At 39.9% G+C, this 20,893-nt stretch overlaps 1 protein-coding gene across 3 annotated transcripts in view; it reads left to right on the forward strand.

Moving 5' to 3' along the window:
• The window catches only part of Slc1a3 (solute carrier family 1 member 3), an 87,176-nt gene that overhangs the window by 62,632 nt on the left and 3,651 nt on the right, over positions 1-20,893 (forward strand). For all 3 annotated transcript variants that reach the window (XM_042690626.1, XM_042690627.1, XM_042690628.1), the window contains 5 exons: positions 9,545-9,749; positions 12,615-12,657; positions 15,991-16,283; positions 19,065-19,298; positions 19,772-19,966. In XM_042690626.1, coding sequence (XP_042546560.1) covers positions 9,545-9,749; positions 12,615-12,657; positions 15,991-16,283; positions 19,065-19,298; positions 19,772-19,966 — 970 coding nt within the window. The remainder of the gene's footprint in view (positions 1-9,544; positions 9,750-12,614; positions 12,658-15,990; positions 16,284-19,064; positions 19,299-19,771; positions 19,967-20,893) is intronic.

Consider the following 20,893-nt stretch of genomic DNA (forward strand, 5'->3'; position numbering starts at 1 on the left):
TGCCAACTAGGAAACTCGCTGTCCTGATCATCTTCCTCAAGGATGGCAAGCCAGGTCTTTTCCATAGAGGAAGCACAATCCTCAGGAAAGAGGGCTATTTTGGAAATTGCAAACTACTCATCCAAGTGACTGATTGTAAGTCACGATTCTTTAGGGAGAAAAGGAAAGGGGTGAGGGGGAGACTCTGGGGTCCTCAAAGAACTTCCTCTCATTAAACCAAAGTAATTCATTGCCTCCACAGCTCCTTCTGTTCGTGACTTCACCTACTTTCCCACTAATGTTAGTGCTCTCGGTGGGTGACTGTGGATGTGCCCCTCCATGCCACCCCCGTCCCCTTAAAGGGCTTCACATCTTCCACTGGATAGAGGCTTCTTTCCAAGCTAGCTCTACAGGTATGACCACAAGTCACTTTAGTCTGCCCATTGCTTCTGCTTCCCAACACACATTTCCCTTTTCGCTGCTGTTTTCTGTGGTCCTGGGTTTCTAAATCTTGGCAGAAGGACAGTCATTCCTTTATGCTCAGCAGTTAACAATGAGGTAACCAAAGAAAGGGTCTTGGTCTGAGGCTGTCAGCTGTTACTAATCACTACTCCCCAGCCCGGTCGCGGGTCCGCTCGCCTCTCCCTCTTGCTCTGCTTAGCACACATAAAGAAGATAAATGACTCTCTGGTTCCTCTTCAAAAAAGCATATTGTGTGGCACATTCCAATACTGTGAGCGAAGGATGGGCTAATGCGAAGGGTAAATGGGTATCTAAATCACCTCGCAGTGGGTCTCGTTGCAGACAGCTGTGGGCCTCTGAGAAGAGAAATTCAGAGTTTTCCGGTGACCTTGGTGAGAGAGGAAGTCCCAGCGGTGGGCTCTGGGGAAACTTCAGGTCCGGAACCATCACACGCCTGGGCCGGGCTGCAGGGAGACTCTATTGAGAGGTCAGGGACCAACCAGCGCAGAGAGAAGAGTAAGGCCCATCACTCACAGGTCCCCACTGACCAGTCCCCATGCGAGGTCGCCTGCACCCACGGGTTAACCCAAACGACACTAGAACCTCTTTAATATTAGAGGTCACAGTGGTGTAAAATTTGGATCTCCATTCACCCCCACTGTTTCCTTATACGTACATTCAGTCTTAGCTGATAATGGTACCCAGAGAAAAGGATTGTTTGCTCAGTCCTTACCCATCTAGGGATAAAAGTGATTTATTGCACTTTTTCTGCCCACTGGTAATATTGTCTGCTCCACTGAGTTTTTCCACTTCATAACCTCAAAAAAAATGTTTTTCTTTTTCTTTTTGACGTTTCATTTTTTTTCCTAGGGAACACTACAGCTCAAAGAAAAAGATTCTTTCACTAGTTTTCAGAGTCAATTTTTTTTAAATCAATTTGCCTGATAAATTATGGGCCATCACAAGCAGTATTTTACTTGGCTTCATGCAATACAATCTTATACAGTTAAATGGTGTTATGGATAATGACCTAGCAAGTTTGGGGATATTATGAACAGCCATCATAAGAAGGAAACTATGGTCCCTGGTTAAAAAACAGAGAGAGACTTGTAACTTAATTGACTGCAAATGCTACAAAATCTTCCTTAGCTCTTTACAAAGATGTTTTAACACTTTTCACTAGGAATCACTAATAAAAGTTAGTTGCTTTCTTAAAGTTCTATGAAGTGAATTGCATATGGTAGGTTAGCCCATGGTCATAAAAAGTACTGATAATCGGAAGGTCTCCTTCTTAAGGTCCTTGCTATCCTCTGAGTTGGCAAACTTGAACCTACATGAAAGAATGCATTTTTACATTGTGTCCTGAGACATGTACACTTACATACAGAGCTAAAAACATGAATCAATACTTTCTTTAACCACACACGATGCATTTTGGTACTTTCTCTTCTCTTCTCTTTCATTCATTGATAAAAAATACCAGTCATAACCCACTAAATTGGTCTCATCACCTCCACAGATAGCATTCTTGTTTAGATTTCATCTCTCCTACTATTTCTGTTTCTACACTTATTTTGTTGTTTTTTTTATCTTTCCTCTGATGATGATGAACAGATAGAACAATAACATTAGTGTAGGCTTATCTGAGAGAATGAATTATATTAACAAAGGATGGGGGAAATAGCAAAGAAAGAGAAGAAAAAGGAAGAATGGGAAGGACGTGGGCCTGTGATGATGAGAAGAGGTTTGCTAGCATCCTGTTTTGCTGACCTTTTTTATTTGAGTGTGTGCCAGGCCTGGGGCTTGAACTCAGGGTCTGGGCACTGCTCCTGAGCTTCTTTTGCTCAAGGCTAGCACTCTACCACTTGAGCCACAGCACCATTTCTGGCCTTTTCTGTGTATGGGGTACTGAGGAATCGAACTCAGAGCTTTATGCCTGTTAGGCAAGCACTCTACCACTAAGCCACATTGCCAGCTCCTCTGCTGACCATCTATGATGACTCATTAAATGAGCCCTCAGCTCCAGAAATGAAGTCCCAGGGGATGCTGGCTTTGCTTAGCTGCTGTTTGCACAGAACGTCTATCTCTCATTTTTCCAGACAGAATGAACTTCACTATTTTGAATTAATCGAGGGAAATCCAACCTACCTGACAATTTCGCAAGTTTGAATTTCAAAACATTTCCAAATAAAGCAAAGTTAATATTTATAATCCTTACAGTAACCCAATCTAAGTGTCCAAAAAAAAAGGAATATTGTCTCTCCTCAGCACAACAAATAACAATGACCATTTAATCAACAAATAATTATTGAATACCTTTTAGAACATCAGGCACTATTCTAATGGTACTTTGGATGTGGTTGTTTTGTTTTTGTTTTTTCACTGAAGCTACAGCAATGAATAAAACCAAGTGTCCCACTCTCTTGGCATTGAAAGTCTAGTAGAGAAAGACAGATCGAATGTAACCATCATTTATCAAAGGCCTGCTTTGTTTGTTTAATCTTTTTGTCTAGATGAGCATTGGAGGCTTGGAGAAGTAAAATAATCCTTGGTGAATAGTATACTTATCATTTATCTTCTTAATTAGTAATCATAATGGCTAGCACTTCTTGAGTTCTTACTGTATGCCACGTACCATCTAGGAGTCACTCTGTCCCACTGAAAACCCTAGGAGAAAGCTGTGGTAATTCACTGTTTACAGAGAAGAAAACTGAGAAACTTAAAGGGGCCACGTGGTAGTAGGGTCAGAAGTCGAATCCAGATATTCCACTGGCACAGCCTGCATTTTAAATTACTGTGCCATAATTTTTTTAAAGGAATGTGCTTCTTAGAATCCCTGAGTTTGGCCTTAAGTCCTTGGTCTTTTAGACCAAGTTCGGAGGTTACAATCGTCAATCGTCTTACAGGAAATGCTTCAAAATTGTGATACAAGCATTCTTAACCAACAATTTGGAACCTACCTTTTAAAGATTAGCCTTCTGTTCCAGAACCCATAGAATCACAGAACATTGTAGTGTGTTGTACTCTAATTTATCAAGGGGCCAGAAGAAAATTCTTGGGTGCTGAAAATATGCTGATAGCTTTTCAACAGAAATTTCAAATGATTTCTTTGGTATTTTGGGTCCTCTGCCCCCCCCTCTTCTTTCTGGGGTGACCATATGCCTTAAAGCCAGCAAGGACAGCTGCTCTAGACACAGAGACCTATGTCTCAATATGAAACTATGAGGCATAGGGTATTTTTAAAGTCTAGTTTTTCTATTTTAAAAACTCCATCACCTTGTATTCCTATGAATACGGTACACACTAGAGCTCATCCTTGGGTTTCTTGCTGTAAACGGCCAGTCTTGAAATTCTAGGAGGGCTGGGAACAGGCGGCTTTCATTAGATGCATGTTTGAGAAGCGTATTGTAGAGGCGTACATCTAAAATGAACTGAAAACCGAAGCAGAACAGTCTTCCTGAATCAGCAGCTACCCTCGCCTTTCTCTGCTCTTTCTGGGCCTGGTCCATAGGCCTTGGAAGAACAATGAAGCATCATGAGGATATGTGGAAAGACAATTCAAAACAGAGGCCTGCTTTTATAGATTTCATGTTTCAAAACCTAGAGATAGGAACTGTTGTGGCGGGGAGGGAGGGGAGCATGGACTGAAAAATGTTCATTTATAACATAGATTTTTCAGCAGACAAGAAAATAAAATCCGTGCAAATGACAAAGCCTTGGAAAGTTGCATCCGTTGCATTACCCTTTAATATCTGGCTGAAAATATCTTCCACTTATCCAAGAAGCCACAGCAAATATTGTACCAAAAGAAATCTAATTTATAATGCAGAGGTACAGAGTTCTAACATACATATTTATGAAACACTCCCTCCTTGCCTTTCCAAAAAGAAAAAAAAATACCATGAATTTGGTGCATATTTGTTGTGCTAAATAGATTGCTGAAAGACTATCTTCTTAATAAAGAAGTAATTACATGTTTACTTCAAGAAATTCTCTTCCTCTCCTCTCTTCTATGACTACTGACTAAATTACCCGGTGTTTGAAGCAAAACTTTAATCCTTAACATTCTAGAAATCATCCTGTTCAGTCTCTTTTTGGCACTTAATTCAATGGTGAACATCTGATAGATTTCCAGTTTGCCTGCTTGATGATGGTTATTGATAGGTAGTGGGCTTTTTTTGGTTCTTGTTAATTGCAGGGCTTGAACTCAGGGCTTGGGCGCTGTCCCTGAACCTCTATGCTCAAGGCTAGCAATCTACCACTTGAGCCACAGCACCACTTCCCATTTTTGAGCAGTTTATTGGAGATAAGATTTCCACAGGACTTTTCTGCCCAGGCTGGCTTTGAACCATGATTCTTAGGTCTCAGCCTTCTGAATAGCTAGGTTTACAGGCGTGAGCCACCGACGCCTGGCTTGATAGGTAGATTTTTTTTTTTTCAGAAAGGATAATAAGCCTCAATGTTCACAGGCAGCAAGATTTCATGGCCCTCCAACCTCTACTAGAATGTGCATTCTCTGGCCTGTTTTTCTAGAAATGAAGAAGAATTTATGGTGTTCTATTATATCTCTCTATCCCTTCTGATAGGTAGTATTAATCAATTTAACCTTCCAGGAGATCTAAGGAATGTGGAGAAATTAGACAGAGACCTTCCACAATTACCTCTCTCCATAGAATTTCCTCTAGCCAGGGAACTCAGGTCAACATTGAGATCAGTGTAAGAAGGCTAGAAAAATCAGCATAGATGACAAGCAAGTGTAATTCCCAGCTTGCCCATAAAAAAAGAGGGGTCTAGCCACAAGGATACTCTTTGGGATGTGTAAGTTTGGACTCTGCCACTGCCACAAATTAGCTGCACAACATTAGGCAAGTTACTTAACTTTTCTGGTCTCTTGTTTCTTCCTTTGTACATAGTAATCAGCAATATCTACATTTGTATAATTGACATTGAATCAAATAAACATAGCATCAGTCAGAAACAGGACCTGATGAATGAGTCAGGGGATCAACATGAAAGTGTACTCAAAATCTACAGAACACACAAACCCTTTGTACCCAGATGAGTTATCATGGTACTCAAGTGAGAGTACAATATAAGACTTTTTTTGTGTGTTTCAAGAGTCTTGGTTTTCCCAGTAAAGAGTAAGTAAGAGAGTCTTGATTTTCCCAGTAAAAAAATAAACCTGGTTTAGATAAGCCCAGATACAATGAAAACAAAGACAGTAAGATCATTTTTTACCTTTACTACATCTAAATGTAGTAAGTGTGTGCCTCAAACACATACTTCGATGAATGTGTGGATCCTGTAATCACCCTGACAAGTACCTCCATGCCCGTGTGATTTCCTGTCTCGCCACCACCCCAGTGTCCTTTCTCTCCTATATTTTAAAATGAATGACAACTTTCCCTTTCCATACATTTAGGGATCGCTGCCGAAGCTTCCCTTTATACAAAGTGATTTAGCACTTAGGCCTTGCCCAGACATTCTGACATGTGTGTTTAGTCTCTAGTATAAAGCTTAGTCTCTCATATTTCATGAGGCTGGGGCAAGAGGATGGTCACAGGGTTCCGGTGTGGGAGAAGAAGGACGATGCTCTGCTCACTTGGACTTTTATCTTCCAGAGCTCTTCCTGTTTTCCTGGTTCCACCAGTATCAAGGTCATTGTGTGTGTAGCAGATGTGTACATCTGTCCTGCTGTTGCCCTGGTAACAGTGCATGGCCTTGTTGCTGGTGGTTTCTTTAGTTTTACAATTGGTATATCCAAGGACCTGAGATGAGCAAGTGATCCTATAGGACTCTTGTAGGAAAAGGAGAGAAATGGCCTCTAAAGAGTTCCTATCTGTCCCTTTCTTGGGTGGAAACAATATCAGTTTATTCTCTTTTTAAAAGAAAGACCCCATACACAGAGGTGAAGGAGGCCTCATTTGGGCTGTTGGTTCTCTTGTGTGTTAAGAACATGTCTTTTGATGGTTTTCTTCAGCTATTTCAGAATTAGAAAGTTTGGAGAAAATACTTGCATGTTGGTTTTCATTTTCTGAAATATTTTTAAGCCTATAAAATTTATCTCCAAGAGTTGCTAGCCTTATAGCTGTGGGTATTGAGATAATTTTTGCCATTCCACTGTCAGGCTGGGGTCTTAGTGCTGTCTTGACCACCAGTGTTCTCCCTGAATAGCACAGGTTGGCCATTGTGGGCAAGAGGGTCAAATATCCGGCCTTTTGTACTTACATTAGTGGACAGGAAAAGAACCAGAGGGATTGCTGGCTATGGTGCCAACTTCAGACAGTCATGGGAAAGAGTGGGTCCCTTCCTACAGAAATTTTTGCAAGCACAGCAAAGCCAAGGTATTTTGACATGTGACTCATACCTGAGAAGAAAATAGAGAGATGAGATACTTTGGCTGAGATCATTTATAACATAACTGACGTATTTAAATGGTGCCATCTCAATAAATTGATTTTTAGCAATGGGTATCAAGAAGCTAGACAGAGATAAATGTGGTTTAAAGTTAATGCACTAAAAAGTCCATTTGGGCAGGAAGCTCATGTTGAATGACATAATACCTGAGTTTGAGTTCTTGTTCCATTCTACTTGAAGTTAACTAAAGTCTTAGACTTGAGTTAGTTTTTAATCTGCCAAACGGGCTCTTGTTAAAATATAATCCTATGTGAAAATTTAAATAAGGGCATACTATGAGCGTTATAAACTATATAATTCAGATATAAGTGAGACTGTAAATGGAAAGTCAGTGCTTCAATTCTCACCTCCAATTACCTTTGTAACAATAGTTTTGGGTAAATCCTAAATCATAGCAAATCCAAATTTGGACAAATCTTAAACTGTGTTATCTGACATAGACACTGTTTTTTGTACATTTTTTTTATTGTACAGAGGGGTTACAGTTACATGAGTAAGATAATGAGTACATTTTTTACTGAGCTTTGTTACCTCCTCCTCTGTTTTTTCCCCTACCATCCCTTCCCTCCCCACCTCCCTAGCTCCTCCCTTCCCCCCTCCCGACGCCCGAAGTTGTAAAGTTCGTTTTCAACATAGTGTCTTGTACATCTCATTGTTACAATGGGTCAACCTGTATCCCTATTTAAGCATTGTGTATCCTTCCCCTCTCCAAATTAGAAAAATGTATATATACAAGATGCAGGGCACCGACATCAAATACAGTGAAAACAGGAGTTATACCGTGGGGGAGGAACATACCAAAGAAACAAAAAATCACATAGCACATTATAAATATGTTAAAAACAATAGAAAGAAAGAAAAAAAACACTGTGTCCCTATCTTGGGGTTCATTTCACTTAACATCATCTTATATGGTCATATATACATAGCTTTTGACCTTTTCTGCTTGTCCTAGACATATACTAGTTATTGCAAATAAAGGAAACCATAGGACCTACATTTCTTGGGGCTTGGCTTACTTCACATAATATAATTTTTTCCAATAGACACTAGTTTTTAATACTTACCTTTTTCTAAATATATTTGTGTGAACATGGTCACTATTTAATATGAAACCACCATTAAAATTTGTTATCTACCTTGCAATGTAATATAACCTTTTAATACATTCATGGAATCACAATTTTAAATAGTAAGGAAAACACTCTAACTATAATTGGATTATACTATAATTGGATTTTAGTGTTATCACGGGATTGAGGAGGATAAAGAAAGAAGAAAAGAGATGAACAACTAATGAAACTGAAAAGCCCATATTGTAGTTTTTTAGGTGGATTTTTGTTTGGCTTTTGTTTTTTGTTTTGGGGGGGGCTTTTTGGCACTGGTCCTGGGGCTTAAACTCAGGGACTGGGTGCTATTCCTGAGCTTTTTCACTCAAGGCTAGTGTTCTATTAATTGAGCCAGAGCTTTACATCCAGCTTTTTGGTGGTTGATTAGAGATAAGAGTCTCACAGACTTTTCTGCCCAGACTGGCTTCAACTGGAATTCTCAGATCTCAACTTCCTAAGCAGCTAAGATTACAGGCATAAGCCACTGGGCCTTAGCTTAATAATTTTGTTTTTTGAGAGTTTTATGTCAGGTCCAGTTGTTTCCAACCCAAGAGATATGTCTCTTGAATTAGTTTACACCATTGGAGAAACCTTTCAGTTTTGTCTCCAATTTCAACTAAGTGAAACTTAAACTTCTGAAAATGAGGGGGGAAAGTGTTTTAACATGAGAAGGTACCTTAGATTTATGTAACAAAATGTGTCCCTATGGGACAAAGTAGAAGAAGAGAGAGTACACGAATAAGAACTCCGCCAACCTAATAGTTTTAAGATTAATTAGAAGAGGTGAAGTAAAACAGAGAACTTGGGTTTTAGAACTTAATGTTTACTTGAAATGCAAACTGAAGATAGATCAGCAAGTAATTAGAATAATAACATTTTGCATAAAAGACATCAAAAAAGATTCTACAAAACATATAAAATGATACATTTTTGGGGAAATTATTTAATGCCAGTTCACCTGTGAGAATCATCACAGTCCTTGAACTTGAATAAGCTTAGATTATCCTACCTGAATTTTTTTGTTCAGTTTATAAGTAAATATTAATTCGTCTGTTCATTCAGTTGATCAATTCATGTATTCAACATATTTACAAGAGACTTTCTGAAGACATAGGACTCAAGTTAAAGTACTGAATTGGCAAAAAGAGGAGAGATTCCTCTTCATCAAACCCTGTCAGAAATGTTTAGTGTCCTGTTATACACACAGACAGACACACGTACTACCTTATGCCTCATAGTTGTAGGTATTTCCAACCAATGAAAATGGAGGAGAGACGTTAAATGCACTTTCAAACTATTAGAGAGCTGATAATATTTGGCCACCCGGAATCAATTTTTAGGGCAGCAAATGTGTTCCCTCACATGTTCACTGATACAAGTAGTGTCTACATCTCCCATGGCTTCCCCTCCCCCTGCACCTTTTGTGATCTGAGTAGATCTGGGGCCGAGTTCTCATAGTATGTATTGCTGGGTGGGCAAAGGGAAAGAGAGTGTAGAAGGAAACGCTGTTCCCATTATCTCCCACTAAAGAATCCCCTGGACTGACTTCCCAAAAATCTTCTGTTTGCCTTCACCAGGAATGGCGGCCCTAGATAGGAAGGCATCAGGGAAGATGGGAATGCGAGCTGTAGTCTATTACATGACTACCACCATCATTGCTGTGGTGATTGGCATAATCATTGTCATCATCATCCATCCTGGGAAGGGCACAAAGGAAAACATGTACAGAGAAGGCAAAATTGTACAAGTGACTGCTGCAGATGCCTTCCTGGATTTAATCAGGTACGTCCTCGCAGGCCCAGCTCTTGGGTATATTCTGGCCGCCTCATCCTTTGTACCATGAGTCATGGAAGAAGTATCTGAAAGAAGCATCTTCTCACAGAAAATAAATCCAGGATCAATTTTCCATTCTCTTAGAAACAATGAGGAGAAGCGAAAGTGACAGACTTTGAGAGTCCTGCCTTTAGGATCCAGAACCTCATCACTAAGTTCTCTTGGTTGTGCAATTTGTCTTGGCATATTAGTCATTCTTAATTTTTCACGAGTCTTAATGTTGAAGACTAGTTTTTAGTCTAATCACATGACTGCTAATTCAGAACTTGGGTCTGTATCATTGTTTACTATATGTAAAAATACGCTTCCAGCAGGGTATTTGAAGGTCTGCTGATCACTCCTTTCCTTGGCTTTTTCTTTTTGTATTTCCTATGAAAAAAGAGAGTTGACAGAACAGTAATAAAAGACTAAGTGATAGTTTCTCCAGCGTTGTTTTATGTCACAACCAGACCCACTACAAATGAGTCTTATCTAACTCTTGAAAACAGACTTGATGAGAACTGGCCTTTCACAGAACCGTGAAGTGAGCCAAAATTTGATCTTGGTACTTTCCTGTTTTCTCTCACTACACTTCTGCCCTAGGATCAGTCAAGTCTTAGAAAGGAGCATGCTGCACCCTCAGAAGTTAACCAGTGAAGAAGGCTTGCAAAGGTGCTGTCAGGGTTGAAAGAACCTCCAAGGGATGAGGTGCCAGAGGATTAACAGTATTAAGAAGCTATTTTGTTTCTGGACTCAAGAAAGAGCCATAGTCATGGGAGAAAGGCCTGAAAGTAGGACACCTAGCTTTCATTGGAGGAAGGGTGCTGCCACTAACCTGTCAAGGAAAGAGTTGGAGGAATGGATACATGGATACAATGGATACATCCACTTCTCAGGGATCTGTCAATACCTGCTGTTAGACCCATAGAAGTGAAGGAGTTCATATGCCACGGTCCATGGAGGTCAGTTCCCAGGTCTCAGAGAAGAATGGAAGGTGGACAAATGGAAAAGGGACAAATGGAACAGGTCTCTAGATCCCTATCCATTTTTTGCAGTCCCCCATCAGACTTGTCTTCTCAAGATTGAACTTCCTCCCTCCCAGCCCCCATCCCTTCTTAATTAACAACTTGTTTGCAAATGGACTTGATACCTATTCTAAAAGCTTTCTGTCAACCATCTGAAGAAAGTTCCTCCAAGGGACTGATCTGATACTCTATCTCAACTGTAGCAGTTAGACCCCCTGGAGATATGGGCAGCAGAGTATCAGAGGCTATCCTCAGCAGCACCCCTCATTCCTGCCGTGGGTGACTTCATGTGATCCATCTATAGTTACCACCCAACTGCAAGGGGCATGAGCTTGTTTTTCTTTTTTTTCTTCTTTTTGGCAGTTCTGGAATTTGATCTCAGAACTTTCCACTTGTCAGGCAAATACAGCCCATTTTTTTGCTTCTAGTATTTTTCAGACAGAGTTTCAAGAGATGTTTTTGTTTTGTTTTGCCCTCCTTGGAGGTGTCACTGACTAAAAGAGGCTGATACTAACTTTTTTACCCAGGCTGGCCTAAAACCACAATCCTATCTTTGCCTCCCTGGTAGCCACTATGCACAGCCCTCATGGAACTTTCTTTTCCAAAACCATTTTTAGGAAGTCAATCACAATGATCTGAAGATAACAAGCCACCCTATAACATTATTCCATACCAGGTTAGCAACCTATTAATATGTTTTTGTTTAGTTTGTATAGTTAGTTAAAGTGGGATTTTTTGTTTTTCTGTTTTGTTTTTTACCATATTTCCATGAACTCTACCTCAGGGAGTTTGGATTAAGAGTATTTTGTTGTAATGTCTTTCACTGTAATTCCTATCTTTATTTGAAGAACTGAGATCTTGAAAATGGGATCTCCAGCCTGGTCTATCAGAGGCCTGTGAGTTTCTCTTCCTCCTTACCCTAATGATGAGTATATGAACATCCTGTCCCTATGCTGTCACTTGAGCATTCATCTGGAATCTTCTGAAAGCATACTTCTAGCATAAAAAACAAACATATAGAAGGGAAAGGAAGCAGGGCAGTCTGGATCATACAAAGAAAGGTATAAGTTTATAGCCTTCAGGTCTGATTTTGATAGTTTACATCTGGAATTCTTGGCTCATATCTACCTTGGTTCTGTCTCTTCTCCAAGTCTAAGATGGAAATCTTAGCTCTCTAATGGTGATTTTACCCACTCCCTCTTTAACATAAATGAATGCCATAGCTTGGTCAATGTCCTATTCCCTGACCAGATCATTGCCTGAACATTATCCTGACACAGTCTTTGAAGACATGGCAAACCCTACCACAAAATTTGAAGTTCATGTCTCCAATGAAAACTATTCAATCTCACGTCCATTCTCCAGAATGTCTAACAAATCTTTACAGAAAAAAAAAGTTCCACCATCCAACTATGAGTTTTGAGAGCTTTTGTTCCTTAAACACTTGGTGCAATACCAAAGATGACTGTGACTGACCAAAAGCTCAGTCAGCCACGGTGCTAACAAAAGGCATTTGGACCTCCCTTTGATTCTTCTTAGGAGCAGGGTTTTGATATAATGGCTGAATGAAGAATGTGTTTGGCTGACAAGATGGCAGTTGAATTGAACACTTCTTTGCAAAATATAGATTGCATAGGTCACACTTTAGGAACAAACATATATCCCATTTCAAGTCAGAAAAATGACTTTTCACCTTTTCCATCTGGTACTTGGTTCAAGGGAGTCCTTGCTTTAGACACAATGAAGCAGTATGTAAGGAACAAAGTTCCTCTCTGCCAAATTTTTCAAGTGACTACTATTTTCTTTGCAGGAACATGTTCCCTCCAAATCTGGTGGAAGCCTGCTTTAAACAGGTAAACATTCTACAACCACTAATTCCCCTTTAAAATTCCTCTTTGGCATTTAAACCAAGCAGAGCCCTTTTTTTCCGCCCCCATTTGTCTACAATAAGAATCACTTCTCTTGCAACCACATGGAAAACATGAGGATCCTCTGGGAAATTTGGGGAAAGTGGTGGCTCTTACCTTCCATTGAAGGCCCCCTAGCTGCTAGACACAGTGTATCTTGCATATAAATACCATACTGAATCTCTGTTTTTATTAAGAGAGCTAATCAAGACAGTCTTCTTCTCTCCCTGTCCCCCACAGCTGATACTCAAAAGCCCATGAAGTAGGCAAACTCCATAACAGCTTTCTATAAAGAAGATTAGAGAGATTATTCCAGTTCCTGGGTTTGGTTTAAAAACATCATTGGAATGTTTATTAGAAGTCTATGGAGGGCCTTCGGGAATCTGAAGGAGACCCGTATCAGAAAGGAATGGCACCATCATGTATGGAATGCCTGCTGTGTGCCAAGCACTAATGTTATATTTAGTCTTCACAGCAATGTGATGAGTATCACTGTCTATTTCACTGATGAGGCCGCTCATGTTTAAGAATGGAGAGCCTATGTAACCAGCACAAGTTCTCACAGGTAGTAAATGGCAGATGCAAAACTCAGAATTCAGATCCATTGTGATGACTATAAATGCTCTTCTCTTCCAACTATTCCATTCTGCTTCCTAGAAATCAACAGATGAGACAGCTACCTGGAAGCTCTGGTAATGTCCACTTCCCCTCAGCTTCATAGTCAAGCAAATCTTAGCTTGCTGCACAGTGGGCAGAAATGCATTCTGCCATAAAGAGATTTAAAAATCAGTAAAGTTCATTCTAACCTCAATTGACTATAAAAGTTCTGTTGCCCCAAATATAAAACAGACATTCTGAATCAAATAATAGTTTCCAAACACTTCTCCAGATGGTGTCAATTCACCCCTGTTGTAATTTCCGAACTTTCCTGTTGGGATCTGTAAAAGGAAACAAAAGCCAATCTCATGGAGAAGCAGAGTTTATACATCCAAGACTTCCTTTGATTTTTTTTCTTCCTTCTTAAAAATTCTATTAAGTCAGGCACCAATGGGCCTGTTATCCTAGCTATTCAGGAGGCTGAGATCTGGGGATTGCAGTTCAAAGCCTGCCAGGGCAGGAAAGTCCATGAGACTCATCTTCAGTTAACCACTAGAAAACTGGCTCAAAGTGGTAGAGTGCTGGCCTTGAGGGAAAATGCTCAGGGAGTTCAAGCTCCATGTCCAACAACAACAACAACAACAAAAATTCTATTAAGACTATTTTTTAAAGGTAATGTACACGTACATTACAAGAATCCTTTTTTAATAAAAAAATTAAGCAGCTAAACTCTTAACTTCCTTTATTCATAAAACAATGATAATAATAAATAATAACCCCCCCTTTTTTTTGTCAGTCATGGGGCTGAACTCTGGGCCTGGGTGCTGTCCCTCAGCTCTTCAGCTCAAGGCTAGTGCTCTACCACTTGAGCCACAGCACCACTTCCAGCTCTTTCTGCTATGTGGTGCTGAGGAATCGAATCCAGAGCCTCGTGCATGCAAGGCAAGCACTCTACCACTCCCAGTCCCTAATAAACACCTTTTAACACAACCAGCCAACCCTAGCACCATGAGGTTGGTGACTATTCCAATTAGCCAGCTGGCACTGAGTGATATAAAAAAAAATGCTGTTTTAGCTTTCAGATGGAAAAATTACTGACTGGTGCAGATTTATTGTACTTTTTGTACTTTGGCATGTACAAGATTTTCAAGAGTTAGCAAAAATTTCTCCCCAGATCTAGTTGGTTTAGACCAAAATGCAAATGATGGTGCTGCTTTTGAAAAGGCTACAAGCTATATTTAAGAAGAAAGAGATGAAAGGATAATCAGGATTGAAAAATCTACCCAAGTTAATCTATCAAATACATAAGCACCCAGCAAAGCAAAGAGATGAGAACGTTGACTGGAATACGATTTTCTTTCGCTTAAAATGGCCAGCAATACCACTGATTGTTCAAGGGTGTGACCACAGCATTGACAGCTGGCCACGTCCTTGTTTGGGACTAGTAATTTCCCAATGGACCAGAAAGTCATGGCTGAGCACTTCATGCATGGCCTCCTTTTTTCCCCTTTAACTAGTCAAGAGCTACACATTATGACCCTGACTGATACTTTACCACCTTCACTATCATGGAATCCTACTGTTGCTAAATGCATAGCAAAATAGGCTTAATTGTTTTCTGTGGTCACAGCAATGTTCTCAGCAATCTTGTCTGGCTAACTTATGCAGAAGTTGTGGGGAAACTCATCTCTTGAGGTAGAAAAAAATACACTACAGATTTGGAGAATTGCCATCCTCAGCTATTCATCAGGAAGGCACATATCATTAAGAATTGATGATATCAAGGAAGGGTAACAAAGGTCTATAGGAAATGTGCCCATTGCCTTACTTATGTAACTATAACCCCTCTGTATAGTATCTTTACAATTAAAAATATTTTTTAAAAGAATGCAATTAAAAAAAAAGAATTGATATCAGAAATGGCTTGAAGCCTGGTTTTGAGATTTTTGCATGTTTAATAATCCACTGCAATCTCCAGCCAGGTCTAATTCCTGAAGGGCCTTTCATTGTGCACATTAACCAATGTTAATGTAATAGCTTGCATTTTTATATGGTATTCTTACCTAGTATGTTTAATTTGATCATCACTGCAACCCTTGGAGGTTATCCCAGCCCAGTTATCCCAGTTGCACAACTGTGGAATTTAAAGAATGGATGTTAGGTGATTTCGCCATAATCCCATAGCATGATCCCCATAGAAAAGGAAAGAACTTCTGAACATCTAGGCTTATGAATTTTTTTAAACCCCATTATAATGATTTTATTAGGGTTTTGGAAGAAAACAAAAGTACATGACTATGCATATTTAGAACACTATCTTTCACCAGACATCTCTTTCCTATGATGATTTTATGATATTATGTATTTGAGTGTGTTTGTGTGTGTGTGTGTGTGTGTGTGTGTAGTGATTTATATGAATATATGTGTCTTCCTGAAGAATAGGGAATTGCCACAGATTAGGATAGATGGATGGTAGATACATACATACATATATACATACATACATAGAAACATAGACAGCCACATAGGTAGATAAATAGGTAGATAGATAGATAACTTCATACTTTCTACAGGATCTTCTGAATGCAGAATAATGTTTATCATTGTAGAAAATTTGGATGGCAGCAAAGTATAAAGAAAAATTAAAATCAGCTCATTCCTGTTGTGCTTTTTATTTTTAAGTTTAAAACCAGCTATGAGAAGAGAAGCTTTAAAGTGCCTATTCAGTCCAATGAAACACTCCTGAGTGCCGTGGTAAACAATGTGTCAGAGGCCATGGAAACTCTCACTCGTATCAGGGAAGAGCTAGTCCCTGTTCCAGGATCTGTGAATGGAGTCAATGCCCTGGGACTGGTTGTTTTTTCCATGTGCTTTGGTTTCGTGATTGGAAACATGAAGGAACAGGGACAAGCCCTGAGAGACTTCTTTGATTCACTTAATGAAGCCATCATGAGATTGGTTGCAGTGGTAATGTGGTATGTATTTCCATTTGCTATATAACTATATACATGATGTTTTTGCCATCACCATGAGTTCTGTTCTGAGGAAAATGCCTCACCAAGCCAATGCCTAATTCTAATGGTCTCACTCTGGAAAGCACAGGTAATTGATGCATTACTGGCCCTTCAAGGTCTTGAACCTATCTGCAAGCCTATTTTAAGTTCACTTCCCTATTTCCAAAAGGTGTCAACTCTTCTACCTCATTGAAGCCTATAGAATCCCACTTTGCATCTATTTAGTTATGCGGTGCTTGTTATATGATAAGAACGCTCTGTAGACCCATAAGTGAAGAGACCATACAAGAATGTTGGATCTTACATGCTTTTCAGGGAGACAGACAAAAAACAAAACAAAACAACAACAACAACAAAAACAAGCAAATAAAGTAACCATGTCTTAAGTCCTAAATGCTGTGAAAAACTAAAATGAAATAAAATTAAATATCAGGTTACTGGGGAGAAGACATAAAATTAAACTCTGACTTGAATGGTAAGAACGGCCTGCAGGTGATTTCTTTTTCGGGGGGGGGGGGGGGTGGCGGTCGAGACCTGAAGGACTAAGAGTCTCACAAAATGTGAGAGGAGAATCTCTCCCCACTGAAAAAGAAAGCAAACCCACAGGCCCAAAACCATCATAAAAATGGAAATATGTCTCTGTTTGAACTCTAGGAAAGAACTATTCATGACAGTTCTGTTGCAATGTACAGAGGGACTCATGGAGGTTTCATGGGAAATATTATGGAATGCTAAGCCACAATTTATAATGGAACTTCCTTTAATAATGTTCAGAGCAAGAGACAAAGGAAAAGGCTTAGTCCAAAGGAGAGTCTTGGCCTTGAAAAGTCGTCTCCCCAGCAGGGAGAGAACCCTTTGCTTGGTTTATGCCTCATGTGGGGGTTACTGCTCTTTTATCCTTTATTTTTAATACCCACGACCTACCTTGGCACCTGCTGCAGAAAAGCATCAATTACTGAGAAAAGCACCCACTCACCAACATGATTAAAAATGTCCTTTGTCTGTAATGCCACTAAAGCCTAGAGAAATCCACTTTTTAGGACTATGGACAAGATGAATATGAACTTGGGCACAAAGACAAATCAGAATGTAGTCTCTACAGGGGCCTCCACTTGGAAGGTTCCTTTGAAATCCTGGGAAGGCTGAGAGTGGACATTTATCTTCATATTATTAAAATCCCTCCACCTTTCACCTCTTTTATGAAAGAAGCCCATTCAAGAGCACTGAATGGACCTCACATGTCACATTGCTAGCTGTACATTCGCCTACACATTCAACTTTTGAGTTATTGCATTTTTGAAAACAGGTACTTCTATGATTTCCTGGCCCACATTCTAAGGACTTTTAAAAGAAGCATTGTAGTTTTCAAGTTACATTAAGTCCTCCGCTGTTCCCAGCAGACCTTTCTCTTTGAGTGATTGGCTGTTCTGTTTTTGGTGATGTGTTTGGTTATAGTTTACTGCACACCTCACACAAAGGCAGTCGAAAACTAGGCAGTAGGGCCTTTGAACAAACAGGGCTATTTGGGTGTATACAAGTCAATTTGTGGTCAGTTTCTCATTCTTACAGTCTACAAGGGAAAGCTCACAAATGGCAATAACAGCTTGTCATAGTTAATTAGAACACCTAGGAACTGATTGTAGTAGTACATACTTGCATGTTATTAACTTTAATTGCTTTGAATTTATTTTATGATCTATGGTGAATGGTTCCAGTTTCGTGTTTGCCCAATAGCATAAAATGTTCTCTGAAAGTAAATCTACGTCAGTAAAACAGGTGCTTTAAAGAAAATATGATATTGTTAGTGATATGTAGCTATGGACAGAAGTAATGAAGGTGGCCCTAGGATTAAGAAAAGCTGACTGTAAATCTGAACCACTGACACGGCCCTCTATGTTCACGCTTTCATTTGGGGAGCCAACTGTGTGTGGACAATACTTCCCAAAGTCTGGATAGTGTTATGATGAATTGTGACAGTTGCAGTACTTAGCCAAAGGTCAGCAGCAAGGTGGAAGGGGACATCTCAGGAAAGGAAAACTGTCCAAGAAAATAGGGGTGGGTACCAAAACTCCTAACACTTCCCTTTTTCTCCCACAAGTATAAAAGAAAAGGAAACAAATATTCTAGAGCAATCCCAGGGGAAATATCCAGGGGGAAATTACATTTAAAATAGAAAAGAAAGAAATATATAGTTTCTACAAGTCGTAATAATATCCCATACTGGAAAGTTTGGAAATCCACTCTTTCCCACCATGTTCCCTATTTTTTTGTTTTGTTTTGTAGTTGCTGTTTTTCTTTTTATTGTTACCTTTAATTAGTTATACAAAGGAGTTTCTATTTAACAAAACAGTTTATGAATACAATTTATCTTGACCAGTGTTACCCCTTTCAACATTCTCCTCCATCCCTTCCCCATCCACTTCCTCCATCACTCTTCTTAATTTTGTAGGATATACATGGCACTATGTTAAGTAAAGGTAAGTCAGACCCAGAAAGACCAAAGATGCATGTTTTCTCTTATATATGCAAGCTAGATTTAGCTTATAAACTCATAAGTAAATACATTGTGTGGTATGCAAGTGAATATAAACCTATTAAGTGAAATATGACAGATTCAAGGAGATCAAAAATCATGTAATTCCTTAGAAAGGCCAAGTCAAAGTTCAGCAAAATAAAACACCATGTTTTGTTGTTTCTTACTGCTTGGTAGTTTACATGGGACAACTTGCTGTTTCTCCATAGGTATGCCCCTCTGGGCATCCTCTTCCTGGTCGCAGGCAAAATTGTTGAGATGGAGGACATGGGCGTGATTGGGGGACAGCTTGCCATGTACACGGTGACAGTCATTATTGGCCTGCTCATTCACGCAGTCATCGTCCTGCCACTCCTCTACTTTCTGGTAACCCGGAAGAACCCTTGGGTTTTCATTGGAGGGTTGCTACAAGCACTCTTCACAGCGTTGGGAACCTCTTCAAGGTATGTGTGTAGATGTGGAACTTGTTCCTTGTGACCAGAGCTCTTTGGGTAAGAAGCAAGTAGAAGCATTTTGTCCTGGGTTTACAACTTCAGGAATAATGAGTTGACCTTTTCACCTCTGATGCTGATCATCTTATCTATTTGGGACTCTGTTTGGGGGTGGAAGTCAACCACCCTTCTTTCCTGTCCTTTACCATTCCTTCCTCTCCCAGTTGACTGAGGGAGATATGGCAGGGTGAGCTGGCTCAGGCTGTCTGCTGTGGGAGTAATCACAAGTGATGCCTGGGCAAAACCCAGAAGCAGAACTGCCAAGTGATCACACTGTTTCTAGCCCTTTAGACAAGGGCTGACTTAGTTCCCTGTAAGTTAGGATGCAGGGAAGAAAGAACTATCTATACAAGAGATCAAACACTGATACCGTCAGAACTACCAGGAGGACACTCAGCTGACATCTTCTGTTTTCCTGTTCTTAGTTCTGCCACCCTACCCATCACCTTCAAGTGCCTGGAAGAAAATAATGGTGTTGACAAACGCATTACCAGATTTGTCCTCCCTGTGGGTGCCACCATTAACATGGATGGGACAGCGCTCTATGAGGCACTGGCTGCCATTTTCATCGCTCAAGTTAACAACTTTGAACTGAACTTTGGACAGATCATTACCATCAGGTACAAGGACTTAGTATCTTAAGCACGATCTTAATAGAGGAGAGAATGATTAAGGCTGGGTGAAGAAGTTGTTGAGGTAGGGTATTGCACATAAACAGAAGGTGAGTTGAGGGGATAATTTATTTTTAGATTTATATACGTTATTAGCTTTTTGTATTTCACTTGTGCATTGGTAACAAAATTCAAATAACATATAAGTATATAAAGTGAAAAGTAACACTTATTTGCCACCATCGCACTCCATATCTTTTGTTGGTGATCATTGTTCATGTTTGATTTTCAGGAACCTTTTCTAGGGATGGACATGCTCATGTTTTTTGTGTAATTATATCACATGTGCCGTGTGCTCCCAGTTTGTTCTCTTAGTGACAAGCCTGAAAAGCTAAGTTAGAAAAAAAAAGGTTCAGCTGCATGTGACAGAATGAAAAATAATAGTGACCTAAACCAGGCAGAATTCATTTCTCTTTCAGCTTTGCTCCACAAGGCTAATGGAGCACTCCATAGTTTAAGGAAACAGTGCTGTGGTTTGGGTGTTGCCCTTGTGCAGATGGCTCAATCCCACTTCCAAAGATCAGCCAGCAAGAAGAGGGAGGCAGCATAGGCTGCAAGTTGGTGGATCACTTCCAACTATTTCTCCTGGGCCATAATTCACTCTAATTGCCAAAAGGAAGCTAGGAAGTGCAGTAAACTTCCTGAGTACCCATAGGCTGGATGATCATTCTATGACCAGAGAAGGGGAACTGTACAGTGAACCACGAGCACTTCCTGCCACAGACATATTACTTTATCAATACCACTTCAGATCTAGGTAAGGTTCTGTTATTTATAAAAACATTTTTACATTCTCTCATTAGCTAAGTCTCATATTGAACAAACTAGACTCTCAGGCACTACACTTGGCAAATGACAGTGCACAGTGACTCCACC

The sequence above is a fragment of the Dipodomys spectabilis genome, unplaced genomic scaffold, assembly GCF_019054845.1.
Source record: "Dipodomys spectabilis isolate Male_0828 unplaced genomic scaffold, ASM1905484v1 ptg000138l, whole genome shotgun sequence".
In the NCBI taxonomy this organism is placed as follows: domain Eukaryota; kingdom Metazoa; phylum Chordata; class Mammalia; order Rodentia; family Heteromyidae; genus Dipodomys; species Dipodomys spectabilis.